Source organism: Anarhichas minor, unplaced genomic scaffold (genome assembly GCF_050575085.1).
Source record: "Anarhichas minor isolate MPS153535 unplaced genomic scaffold, ASM5057508v1 ptg000055l, whole genome shotgun sequence".
Taxonomy (NCBI): Eukaryota; Metazoa; Chordata; class Actinopteri; order Perciformes; family Anarhichadidae; genus Anarhichas; species Anarhichas minor.
Window position 1 is genome coordinate 6,220,001 of NW_027466501.1, and position 14,048 is coordinate 6,234,048.

General features: G+C 41.6%; 1 protein-coding gene across 1 annotated transcript in view; it reads left to right on the forward strand.

Moving 5' to 3' along the window:
• The window catches only part of large1 (LARGE xylosyl- and glucuronyltransferase 1), a 139,994-nt gene that overhangs the window by 93,051 nt on the left and 32,895 nt on the right, over positions 1 to 14,048 (forward strand). Inside the window, exons 7-8 of the mRNA XM_076076049.1 lie at positions 4,591 to 4,695; positions 11,634 to 11,746. Of these exons, the coding sequence (XP_075932164.1) occupies positions 4,591 to 4,695; positions 11,634 to 11,746 (218 nt within the window). The remainder of the gene's footprint in view (positions 1 to 4,590; positions 4,696 to 11,633; positions 11,747 to 14,048) is intronic.

A 14,048-nucleotide genomic window follows, 5' to 3' on the forward strand; every position in this document is an offset into this window, starting at 1 on the left:
TTCACAAGCGTGTTGGACTTCAGGTGGAACATGAAAGTCTCTCTACAGCCAGTGTTTGGTTTGTCCGTTCTGGGCTGCTGTAGAAACATGGGGGTGCTACATGTAAATATAAAGGACTCATACTAAGGTAATGAAAACATGATTCTTAATTTCAGGTAATTATATGCTAATGAAAGCATAGTGAGATCCCCCTAAATTTTACATACTGGGTCTTTAACTATTTTTCATTATTCAGCCTGGATAAAAAAGGCCTGTGATTCTGCTGGTGTTAAATACATATTTTTGGGAATTCCAACATGATTAAATTGTCATTAACTATAATTAATCGCACAGGTTTACTGCTCAATTTCAATCAAAGATGTTTAACCATAATAACGTGTGGAGTAGAATATAAACAGAACAAATGTTCTTCCCACTTCTGCTGACAATCGCATTCAGCTTACAGGCATTTTTCTTAGAATTACCTATGAAGTTTGTCCCCATAAAAGGAGCACGGTTTAGTTTCTGAACTCTAATTGTCCCGCTTAGTCATCACCTTGATGGCAGATCTTTCTTCTTTATTTTGCAGCCTTTCTAAAGGAGGTGCTTGCTCTCTGCTGCCTGCTCCAATGAGCTCTCATTAATCTTCCTTACAGCCTTCATTAAAGCTGCCACCTCTACACTTCAGGCTCCTATCTCCTCCTTAATGCCCATCTCCTCGACCTTTATCTCTGCCCAGCTTGCCTTCCATAATCTCTCGCCCTGAAGCCTACGTTACATCCCTTCCCCTCTCGTCCCCTCATCTCCTGGATCTATCCTCTCCTGTCTTTATACCATTTGTCTAGTAGCTCAATTCGTTAAATTGATTGTACTGTTGAGCATTGAAATCAACCTTGAATTAAATATTGATGTGGTAGGCCATTTGTGAGGTGGCAGTTCTCTCCTTTGTTGTTGACTCAGACATAAAAGCCTACTTTATGAAGGGATTATGTTTCTGCTGGCTCAGTGTTGAACCAGTTGACCCTGAAGTGTCTGCCATTGGGCCCCTCCACCCTCCATTACTGTCCATACTGTAGGGAAGCTGAAAAAAGCTGCTTAGCTGCAGATTACGACTTAATTATCTCATTATCTCAAGACAGAACCAACAGCAACAAGTACAGCTTGTTTCATTTTTTTTAATTTAGTTCATCATAAGTTTTAAAAGCTGCTACCCTAAAATGTGATTACCATACATTCTCAAATAGCGACCTTTATTTACCCAAACTGCAGAAACCACCAGGCCTTTATTTGGACTCTGTTGGAGACAGACATTTGTTCCTAATTACGTTGAATTGTAAATCTTTTTGGTACCATTGTTTGTTTGTTTTACTGACATTAAAGTGGCTTTAAACGGTACAGTATCCCCTTTTTTGGAAGGCTTAACATGAAATATCGGCAGGAAGTGTTGAGTTTTAATGACTGTAACTTAACACACATCAAACAAGTGATAAGAAGCAATTTTGAATAGCAATATTTATAAAATCTGATGAAGATTATGTATCCACTGATATTAGTTTGTTCCATAATATATATATTTTTTTAAAATAGTGAGCAAGCTGTGATATTTTACAGTTGCTGTTGCTCTCTGGTGGAAAAAATACTGTTTCTAAATCACCATTTCTTTGACACTTCTGCAATGCAATTTGTTATAATTTATTGGGTGACATATGCTGATATGATATATCTGGGATAAGCTAATATTAGTCAGTATGTGAGTCTAGCACTAGGAAATAGCAATTCCCTTAAAAGAGAAGTAGACGAGTGGTGAGACCGACAAAACTATGTTGTTGTACTGATGGAATTAATGCCGTGGAAATCTGCGTTATGCTGAGATAGTTTTTTTTTTTTTTGCCCAGCCTGTATTTGAAACAGGTTTTATGTGTATATGCTGGCCAAACCTCCAGCTATCTTAAACTTAAAGTGTGAATATTGGCTTTTATTTGAGAATTTCTGGTATATCAATTGTTCTTCCAGATGTTGATGGAACATTATAGTCTCATCTTTATTCTCTTTCTCTCAAGGCAGACGTTAGGGATGTGACTATGGTTTTTTGTGAATTCCTGGATGACTGCCAGTGGCTCCATGCAGATCGAGATCTTATGTAAACCAAGTCATGTGCGTGACGTGTAGCCTACCTGCCCTCTCCTCTCCTTCACCTGAGGTGGTAGATTCACTTGCTACCTCATAAGCCTATTTGATTGTCTCAACCGCTCAGTTAGGGAGCCTCTGTTAGATAGTGCACGACCTCTGTTTTTCTCACTGTAGCAGAAAACAATTGCTCAGACCGCCTAAAGCTCAATATTCAAGAGCAACTCCCGAAATGGACACAACCAATTGGACCTTTCCTCCAGGTACGATCTAATTGGGGGAAAATGGTATGCCTCCAGCTCTATGGCCTAATTGACATTGCTGGGGTACAAGAACTTTGTCACCCAGTAATGCGCACTGACTGACCTTCCATCAATGTGGCCATGGTTTACAGATACAGCTGCCACGTGAACCCTTTAAGGTTGAAGCAGCCCGGCCAGCTTCAAAAGATACTGCAAGTACAGCAGTAGACCCTGCAAAGGGCATGAGACTGGATCTAACCCTGTCCCTGCACCATAAAGAAAACACTGGCCAACAGTTCCTATTCCCTTTCCTTTGGAAGGAGCCGTTGCAGTCTGCAAGGTCTCACGAATTGAGAGCTCAAGGTCAGTCAGAAGTGACCACTCCACCAATGGTCACACCAAGAGTTGAAGTAGGGCAATCATATCCTTCATGGATACCTGGGGGGGGGCCAAAGAGGACTCTGTCACACGTTGAAATGCTGACAAGAGCATCCATCCCAAGTGGGGCATTGGTCTCTGCCAAGGAAAACCAGAGACAATGAGTCGTGCACTCTGAGGTGAATAGGTTCACCTGGGCCTGCCTGTATGCATCCCAAATCAGCTGCACCATCTGAGGGTGCAACCTCCATTCCTAACTCAGCCGCCTCAAGTGTAAGAGGTAATCTGCCACAGAGTTTAGTTTGCCTGGAAGATGCATCCCCTCAGAGACGCCAATTCTGGTCGAGACCATTTCCATAGCCTCTGAGCTTCCCCCGGGGACTTCAGTTACCGGGCCCCTCCTTGATGGTTGATATGAAACAGAGCTGAGATATTGTCTGTCTGAATGAGCACAGGCTTGTCCATTCAGCTCTCATAAACAGGACCGAGAAACTCATTCCTATAACCACCATCACTTCCCATCACAGACGCGCTGCAGCACGCTCTATGTCAAACCCCTCTGGTGCTAACCAGAACTATTTACTTACAGTCCCTCTGCTACCTCCTGCTCCTGACTGTAAGCCTGTTAGTTTAGTTTAAATATCAGATCTCTAAATAGTAAGTCGTTTTTATCACAGGATTTTATTACTTTTAATAAATTAGACTTTTTTATCATCACATATACATGGCTGTCTCAGGGAGACTGTAGTTCTCTAATTGAAGCAACCCCCGTCAGATTTTACACATCTCAACCCCCGGCTGTCGGGCAAAGGAGGGGGGTTGCTGTTATCAACAGAAACGTTTTTAAATGTACTCTCATTTTACATTGTGTGTTTTACTTCATATGAACATCTTGGTTTTATAGTGAACTGTAAGGATCCAGTAATCATTTTAATAATCTACAGATTCCAAGGCCTAACAGTGTTTTTATCGTAGAATTTGCAGAGTTACTATCCCATTTTACATCAAAGTATGACAAAATTCTTATTTTAGGTGATGCCTGCTGCCCTTCACAGACCTTTGTCACTGATTTTATGGATACCCTGGAATCGTTTAACCTCACTCAGCTATACAGGAGCCCCCACACTCAAAGGGTCACACTCATGATCTAGTTATTTACAGTGGTCTCAGCCCTGATAACTTTAAGGATATCTGTGTGTCTGATCACAAAGTGGTTTTATTCCATCTTCTACAAGTTATTCATACTTCACATGTCTAACCACAGCTTTTGTTAATGCCTTTAATCCTCATTTTAATTTAGAGAAGCTGGTCTCCCTTTTTAATCATATCTGTCAGACTGTCCTGGACTCTGTTGCCCCCCTTAAAGACAAAGAGTCAAATAGAACACCCCAGGCCTGGCTAAATGAATCCGAAACCAAAAACAGGTTTACATGTATTTTATGAGAGTTGGAAAGATGCAATGAGGACTCATTCAAACGGCAGTTAAAGAAGCAAAACTTCCTTCTTCTCCAATTTAATTTTAGCAAATTTTATTTAAGCTGAGACGCTTAACTCCAAAATTGCTCCTGCCGTTGGGTAAGAATGGGTATGAATGATTAGTTAGTCCTGATGGGCAGGTGGCACCTTGCATGGTAGCCCCTGTCATCAGTGTATGAATGGGTGTGAATGGGTGAATGATGACATGTAGTGTTAAAGTGCTTTGAGTGGTTGGAAGAATAGAAAAGCGCCATACAAGTACAGTATAGCGCTGAAATATAGTCTTCAGTGAATTGTAATAAAACAAATGAAAGCTACAGAGAAACTAAGAAGATGTGGAGGATGTGAAAAAAAATGATATTGTGTTGTGATGTGATGCTGTTCTCAGGTCAGCAGGTTCTCGGTCTGGTTGAGAACCAGAGTGACTGGTACCTGGGGAACCTGTGGAAAAACCATCGACCCTGGCCGGCTCTGGGCAGAGGCTTCAACACTGGTGAGTACAGAAGGACGTAATGTTAGCATGTTAGCATGTTAGCATTTAAACTATGTCCCAGTTGCGTACTTATAATCATACTTATGATAATTATATTAAAGTGTGCATGCTAAAATTAATATTTTGGAGAGTGCTGCAAAATATTCAAAGTGTGACCCAGCTTAAGGAAGATCTCAGAAAACTTCCAATGTGGTTGCGTTGCACGCTGTCACAAGGACAGATACAGGAGAACATTCACTGCAATAAGAATTTACAATAAATCACCTCTGGCCAAATCATCATTCACTTGACTACAACATTGCTACACTGTCTTTGCACTACTGTTTAGTTTATCTAGTTAGTTAAATGAATACTATTCTATTTCATTGTATATATTGTGCATTTTTTTATTTTACTTAATATGTTCTATTCTGTTATTTTATTGTATATATTGTGCATTTTTTATTTTTTTTACTCTGTCACTTTGATTGCTTAGTATATTTGTTGCTGCTGTTGCGAAGAAATTTCCCCATGCGGGATGAATAAAGTATATATAACCCTAGCCCTATTTTTAGGCCTCTGCTCGAAAATTGCATTTCCATACCCAAAAGACTATAAATCTGTAACTACAAGGTCTATTTTAATAATTTTGATGGTATAGTACAGGTAACACTTTTGAGATGTGTGCAGATGTGTAAATATTGTGTATATGTTACTGTTTAATAGTGAATGAAGGTGGCACACAGCTCAAATTGAAAAGTTTCAGGTTCGCCTGAAAGAAAAGCACTGAAAGCATGAATATCTTTTTTTAATGATGCAGGTGAAAGCTAAAAACTCTCCCAAATCATAGCACAACATGTCAGAAGGCTGTATAAAAAGATTTTGCTTTGATAAAGTGAAGCAAAAAAACGTTAAGAGAGGTTTAGTACAGGGAGGTCGAGCTGATTTGTCATTTTGGAAGCAGCTGTTCCATTGTACTTTTATATACTATATAACTATATATTTCACTTGTTTTATCTCTAATATTATTCAATCTATCCAAAATACAGCAGTTTGGCATCATTTTGAGAGCCTGAGGGCTCTCATGGATCAATTCTCGTCTGCCTGTGTGTATGTGAAGCCCTTGTGAGCCTATGATTGGCCAATCCCAGACTATGGCACCTCTTTAGACACGTCAGAGTCTCATGAATACAGGGGTGGTAACGTGGGTTTGATTGACAGAATCGTTAGAGGAAAAAAACAGAAACGCGGAATGCGTAAAAACTGATTCGCCGAAAGTGAATTCCCTCCCCCCACGGTCCCCCAGCTTTGTCTGACCCCCCTTTCTCCAGGGAACACTGTAAAAAACACAGTAAATACATAGCAACAGTGTTTTAGCCGGCAAAAACGGAATATGAATCCTTTTTCTTCATGATTCGTCTCAAGGTAAGAAGCATTTATGGTTTATTCTGCGGTGGAGCGGCTTGGTTTTGTGGTGCTTGTTGGCTGTATCGCTGTAATGGTTTCACAGAGAGAAATTTGGAAGATATCTGTGGACTCTGTGTCGAATGCTCGTGCTTTTTGCTATCTCGGTTGTTCGTGTTAGCGGTTAGCATTTTCTTTGTTCAGCTTTGTACGGAGTGCATGGCCGCCGAGTCATGCCGAAAAATACGTGACATTGTGGTACGTCTTCTAGATACATTAGTTTGTGTATAATTGTGTTTGCAGTGTGTAAAATGGCTGATATGATGTTTTTGCCCAGAATTTCTTCGTTAATTCGGTATATAATATGTGTGGAGCATTCATTATATTTGTTTCTGAAAAGTGCATTCTACGACACGCTACCACGCTAAACGGTCTCGCTCACTCGGGCCCAGAAGGATATCTATCTATCTATCTGTCTGCACTGGCTGTCAGAGCTATTTTAATGCCACTATAGTTGCCACTGTTCACAAAAGCAGAGTGTGTCTATGTGATGGGTCTATTTTTGCAGAAACAGCTTGCTTAATTATTATTAAATTATCAATTTTTTATGTAATTGACTGACAAATGCAAACAGCAAAACTAGTTTTCTTGTTTATGTCTGTCTCTTCTCCTGTAAAGTCTGTAAAGCGGGAAAATAAATGCCTTTTGCTAATGTTCAGTTTTCAGGAAACGCAGTTACAAAATCCAGACCAAGCGATCAACTGGGTTCAGTCATTAAAACCTGTAAAGTACAGCCACAACGTACAGCTGATGTAGTCTATACTCCTTTGTGACACCAAGGTTCACAAGCAGACAACATGCACCAGCCCACAAACCGTAGGTGCCACAATTAACACCAAGTCAGCCCTGTGTTGAGTAAAAAGGGGGCGAAAAATGTGCATAAAAACGCCAGATAGGGCAACGCGTTAACTGTCGTCCAGCACATTTACCACTGAATGAGTCAGGGAGGACTCAGATACTTCTCCCAGATAGAAACGGATGTAAGGGCACGGAGAATCCCAGGATGCCGCTGCGCTGATTGCTGCCGCTGCCATCCCTCTGAGGATGGCCATGGTTGAGGAAAGCTCTCGCTAAGTGCGCCCTGCAGAGGCTCCACTCCCACTGCACTGTAGGCTTGTGTGATGGCATCGCACAGCCAGTGAGACAAACTCTGTTTTGACACCTTGCGAGGGCCCTCTGTAATGAACAAACAGCTGCTGTGTACACCTTATGTAGTACAACATACTGAGACAAAGCGTGCACTGAGGAGAATGGTTGAGACAGTTCTTCTGCATCATTTTGATCAGGCGGAGGGAAGAACGCCTTAGGAGAAATAACTCTTTACCAAAATGAGTTTGTTACGGCTTGGTGTAAATGAGGGATTTGGCTGTTGCTGCAATTACGTCCTCTCTAACTGGTAAGGTGAGAAACTTTAAGGAAAACTGAGCAAGCACTTGATCCCATTCAGTTTGCTTATAGGCCACACAGAGGAGTAGAAGATGCCACAGTCACTTTGTTTAATTTACTTTTTAAACACTTGGAGGGAAATGGATCTCATGTTAGACTTCTATTTGTTGATTTCTCCTCTGCTTTTAACACAATTCAACCCCACATTTTAACCAGTAGGCTTTTAGAACAATTTGACTTCAGTCACAATCTTGTGGGCTGGATTCTTGACTTTTTGACTAATAGGACACAAAGACTGAGGGTAAATGGAATTCTGTCTGACCAAGTTTGCTCCTCCACTGGCTCCCCACAAGGATGTGTGCTTTCACCCCTATTATTCATCCTCTACACAACTATGTGTCAGAGCAGGTATGAAAATAGGACCATCTTAAAGTATGCAGATGACTCCGTTATTGTTAGTCGGCTCCAAGACAATGAGACCAGCCACGGCCCCGTCATCAACGACTTTGTGAAGTGGTGTGAGGAGTCCTATCTTCAGTTAAACATATCTAAAACCAAATACATGACAATTGATTTTAGAAAAGCCCACTCACATGAACTCATATCCATTAAGAGTCAGACGGTGGAATGTGTGTAATCTTACAAATATCTTGGGACAATTATTGACTCAAAACTGAACTTTGAAGCAAACTGTGTAGCCGTGTGCAAAAAGGGGCACCAGCGTTTCTTTTGTTTGAGGAAACTGTCCTATTTCCACATTGACAAAACCATGATGACCTTATTTTACCGTGCTTTTATTGAATCGATTTTATCTTTTTCTTTGGTGTCATGGTTTGGAAACCTATCTTTAAAGAACAGAAACTCTCTGTATCAAATTGTGAAATGGTCTAGCAGGCTGATTGGTGAGTCACAGCTTAACCCAGAGTCCCTGTACACCAGACTGTTACAACGGATAACCGGCTCCTTAAAGGACGACTCCCACCCTTTGCACAGGGAGTTTCAGCTTCTTCCTTCTAGACGGAGGTATATAGTCCCACGGTGTAGAGCAAAGCGGTATAAAAACAGTTTTGTTCCAGCAGCCATCACTCAGGTGAACAAATTATACCAACAGTACACAGATGCTATAGAAACAACGTTTGTGTACTTATGTATTTTATTTAGTGATTGACTGATTTGTAGCCTTGTTGTCTGTGTTAATTGTAATGTGTGTCGAGATGGATGCCTCGCCCTCTATTGCAAACCAAGTCTATACGGGTACAAATATAAGTAACATCAACCTGAACCTAATATAAAGGCAAGATTGCGAGACCAACAGTGCCTCCCTTTTTTCTTTGGTGTGAAGAAATAGCAGAAATAGAGCCCCTAGTTCTCCTTGTGTGGAGGGATATGGGAGATAATTTTCTTCCCTAGAAGCTCCACCTTTTTCATTGTCACGGCTCTTATCTGTATTAAACAACAAACTGATGTTACTCGACTGTACTTGGTCATATCTGGCCCAAACTCGATATGCTTGAGAAATTCAAAAGTCCCATCATCGCTGCTTGCAGCTTTGATTTGTATGTTGTCATCTATTGTGCAACCAATGAGAAATAGTACAGCGTCGGATGACTTCGATAACTGCTTTTACTACACTTGCCATTATTTTTTAGGTGGAGCTGTGCTACTTGGCATGGCGAGGATGTTGCTCCATTTTCTCCGCACCCTGAGTTTTGGTTGCCAAAAGCTCTGCAGAGAGGTTTCACACCGCTTAAAGCCATAATATCTCTTGTGTCAACACCCATCAGATTGGGGTGCTGCAGAGGCAGTGGTTACTGTGAGTCTTTCAAACCTCCTCTTTTCAGAGAGGTGGGGGCGACTGTGGTTCAGTGGTCGAGCGGGTCGTCCTTCAATCAGTGGTTCGATCCCCGGCTTGGCTAGTCCATGTCGATGTGTCCTTGAGCAAGACACTTAACCCCAAAATTGCTCCCATAGCTGTGGTAGCTCCTGTCATCAGGGTGTGAATGGGTGAATGATGACATGTAGTGTTAAAGAGCTTTGAGTGGTTAGAAAGACTCGAAAAGACGACACAAGTACAGTCCATTTACCAATCATAGCAATGCATATCATTTAGCATGTGATTCTCTGGAGATTAACCTTTAATGATTACATTGCGGAGTGGCTTTTAGCTGCCAACTTTGTTGTATCTGTAACCTGTTCCATGTTGGCGGAAGTGATCCCCGTGTTGCTAAGCAACACGGGGACAACACATTGGTCTAATGTTTTTTGCTCACAGGGAGTGATACTGAAAGTACAAAGGGAAATCAACGTCAAAGCAGTAGTATGTATGACTTATATCACAGCTGAGAAACAATCAGATTGCTTTACTTGAGCAGCCCATTTAGTAAAATGCAGTATAGAATTGAAACTAGGGTTGCTGCGATATACTGCTGTGGGCAATGAATGTGATATTTAAAAATTAAATATTGATAACATGTTAACAATACACACTATAACATCATGTAAAGGTCCAGCACCTCTTAAATCAGGGGTGTCAAACTCGAGGCCCGCCACGTCATTTTATGTGGCCCGCGAATCCGCCAGCAAAAAAATGTAAAGTTAGACTTTATGAGATAAGTTATGAGATAGAAAGTCGAAGTTATGAGATACTTAAACACAGTCATAGAAGCAGCTCTTTGGCTGGTTACTGTACACTTGACATGAAATGTATTGTGAGTACATTGAAGACTACTTTAAACGTGGCTTTAAAACACATGAAATACTTCACGTGGGATTGTGCAAACGCACCCTTGAAAGGATTTTAAGCTTTGAACAAAGTTATTGTAATAACTTGTTTGATATTTGTCTTTGATATTTTCTTTAATAGTTTGATCTTTGATAGAGTAATGTGGGTTTCTTAACCCTAAATTAAAAGGATTTAAGTTATAATAACAGAAATGTGCTTAAATATATTTTCACATTTATATAACTGCATGTACAATATTTTTACACTTGAATAAACAATAATCAAATGCAGAGACAGTTATTTACCAATATGTTAGGAGTAGTTACATTTACACCGTCTTACATTTACAACCGACCCGCTGATGTGGCCCAGAGTGAAAATGAGTTTGACACCCCTGTCTTAAATCATTCATGTGTAGTATCATGTACGTATGTATAGTTATAGTAACAGACTTCTCTTCAGTGAGTGTAAACAGTTTGCTAAAACAGACACAATAAACAAAGAATTTGATTAACATCATTATTAATTACCATCTGTAATAGGAAAACAATTGATTGCTGTCTAAGTACTTTTAATTCTGTATTATCTGATAATTTCATTTCAAAGCCGAACAGCAGTGAGGCAGCTTCTTCCTTTGCAAGAACATAGTGCATTGATGAAAGATGCAGGCACACACCAGGCTCATTATCAGTTTTATGGAAAAACATTTTCCAAAAGATGATTGTGAAATTGATTGGGTTCCATTACACATTGTTATTCATTTCCCCTGCCTATATATTTTTCCTCCAGGTCATTTCCTTCAGGAGACTCATAGCTCTCTCTGTGCTGTTTGGATCTGGAGCCCAAAACAAACAGCTCTGTGAATGTTACAGCAGACACACCTGAACACTCTTGATTTGTGACGGTTCAGTGTTCTGCTCTTAAACTTCCTGACAGTGTGACTGAACAGCAGATCTCAGAAACAGAAAGGCATGTGTTGCATTTACACAGAACATCAATTTGACAGAAAACCTCCAGTTTAGCTGCGGCTGGTCGGCTTTGTGGCCGGGGCAACAGATGAGCACAGTGGGCTGTGGTTCAATGGTCCAATTCGCAAAAAATATATTCGCCATGTCTCTCCCTCTCAAAATTGGCTTCTTGATTTTCTTTGTAGCAGCCTGGAATTCTTTTATTAGCCAGGGAAGTGAAAAGAAACAGTTCTTGTTTTTGATTTTTCCTGTTTGTTGTGGGAGAAAGTTAACAATGAAAAACAAGGGTGTGATTCAGAGCATCATGATGGGACTTTATCATCTTTACCAGGCAACTAGATACTAATCTCTCTGTTTCTTAAGCTACTGTATGTGTGTGTGCGTGTGCGTGCGTGCGTGCGTGCGTGTGTGCTTTCCAGGGGTAATTCTGCTTCTCCTGGATCGTCTGCGGAAGCTGAGATGGGAGCAGATGTGGAGGCTGACTGCAGAGAGAGAACTAATGAGCATGCTGTCGACCTCCTTGGCAGACCAGGTAACACACACACACTCACACCTCAGGCATGCTAACTGCAAATTGCTCCTTCACATGAGCAAATCACGAAAACACAGGTACAGTACTTGTTGCGGGAGCCTGTTTGTCCAATCTATTTTAGACTTTGCTGGTAATCTAAACTGTGGTAAGCCCTCATGTTTTCTGCCAATGCTACCTGAACATTTGTGGCTAAACTAAACCACAGTAAGAGTTTCAAATAAACAGCTTTGTTCGAGACGTGTCACCCGTCCACGTCTAAAGGTCTGAAGAGTTTTCTGCCTGTTCTGAATGGCCACACTGAAAAACAAGGTGAAAAACGGTGTCATAGCCTCCACCAGGCAGCATCACACCGCCTCCGTGATCTCTCTCCAGCAACTCAGTGTCTTTTGTGTGTCAGCCCCGTAGATCATACAAACAGGATAATAGTGCACACCTTCACACCATCTCTTCTCTTCTTTTATGGCGTTGCACTCACTTGTACACACAGACAGAGGTGGTTTTGTGAAGAATAAAAAATCCAAACCTGTTTAAGCTGCCAGCATGCTGCTTTCCACCTTTCCAACGTCAGAATTAGGTATGGCGCCGTCCGATCATCTCAGTAACTTCCCAGAGCCGACAATTCAACTTTCACACCCACTTCACACTGTGCAAGGCTGAGAAAGTAAGCAGGGTTGGAGCCCTTTTTTCCATCTTTATGAAAATGTTTCTGTCATATATTCTGTGCATGAACAAGTGTTACACTATGAATGTGTTCCAGGGGAGAAGACATTCATAATGTTAGAGCCTGAAAGTCTGTGCCGTTATCCCCATATTCAAACAACTATCTCGTTTTGCCCCTGGCTTTTCCCTCCCACTTTTGAGTGTGGCTGTTCGGAGGAGCTCTAAACTTTTACTTGAAGGGTACCTTTGGTCTTTTTTTAACCTGGACCACATTTTTCCATGTTTCTGTGTTGAAGTGAACATTGGGAACAACATTTTATACCTGGGCCTTCAGTGCTGTCCCACTACAGTTTAACCACCTCCTAATAACCTCATTATGACCCAACAGCTAAGGTTATTATTTGTTTCTAGGGGTGTAACAATACACACATTCGTATTAAACTATTCGGTACGAGGCTTACGAACCAAACAATACGTTTGAATAATACCAGTGCATTTGGAAAATGCAGAAGCTTAAATTCAGAATCGGAATCAGAATCGTTTATTGCCAATGTATGTAACATACAAGGAATTTGTCATGGCAGGTGGTGCATAACATTAGACAATACCATTAAACAATAAACAACAATCAACAGTGCAAGAAATAGAAACATATTAAAATTTACAATAGAATTTAAAAGAATATAAAATAAAGTGCACAACAAACAGATAACAGGACTGTAAACAAGTGTAATGTAAAAGTGACAAGTGTATTAAAATATGAAGTGATGTGCAGGGGAGTAGTAGGGAGGGAAGGAATTTGTCCTGGGGATGACAGAGTCAGTGGGGGTCCCGGGCTCTGTTAATGAGACCGACTGCGGACGGGAAGAAGCTGTTCGTGTGGCGTGAGGTCTTGGTCCTGATGGACCTCAGCCTCCTACCAGATGGAAGGGGCACGAACAGTTTATGTCCAGGCTGAGAGGGGTCGACTACAATCTTTCTTGCTCGCTTCAGGGTTCTTGAAGCGAACAAGTCCTGGAGGGATGGCAGATTGCAGCCAATCACCCTCTCAGCAAAGAGAATGATGCCTTTGTCCTTGGCTGTGGCTGCAGCGTACCAGACCGTGATGGAGGAGCAGAGGATGGACTCAATGATGGCTGTGTAGAAGTGCACCATCATTGTCTTTGGCAGGTTGAATTTCTTCAACTGCCTCAGGAAGTACATCCTCTGCTGAGCCTTCTTAGTGATGGAGCTGATGTTCAGCTCCCACTTGAGGTCCTGGGTTATGATGGAGCCCAGGAAGCGGAAGGACTCCACAGCGTCAACGGGGGAGTCACACAGGGTGATGGGGACACAGGTGGGGCTGCGTTCTTCCTGAAATCCACAACCATCTCCACTGTCTTTAGAGCGTTGAGCTCTAGGTTGTTCAGACCGCACCAGGTCACCAGATGGTCAGTCTCGCACCTGTAGGCGCCACCCCACCAGAGATGAGTCCAATGAGGGTGATGTCATCCGCAAACTTCAGGAGCACTTCAGGAGCACCACTGCACCCAACATGACGTAACAGACAGCTGTCTGACACTCCGACCCCGGAAGAAAAACATTCTACACGTGACGCTAAACTAGCTTAGCAGGAAAACAACAGCAGCACACAAGCTACAAA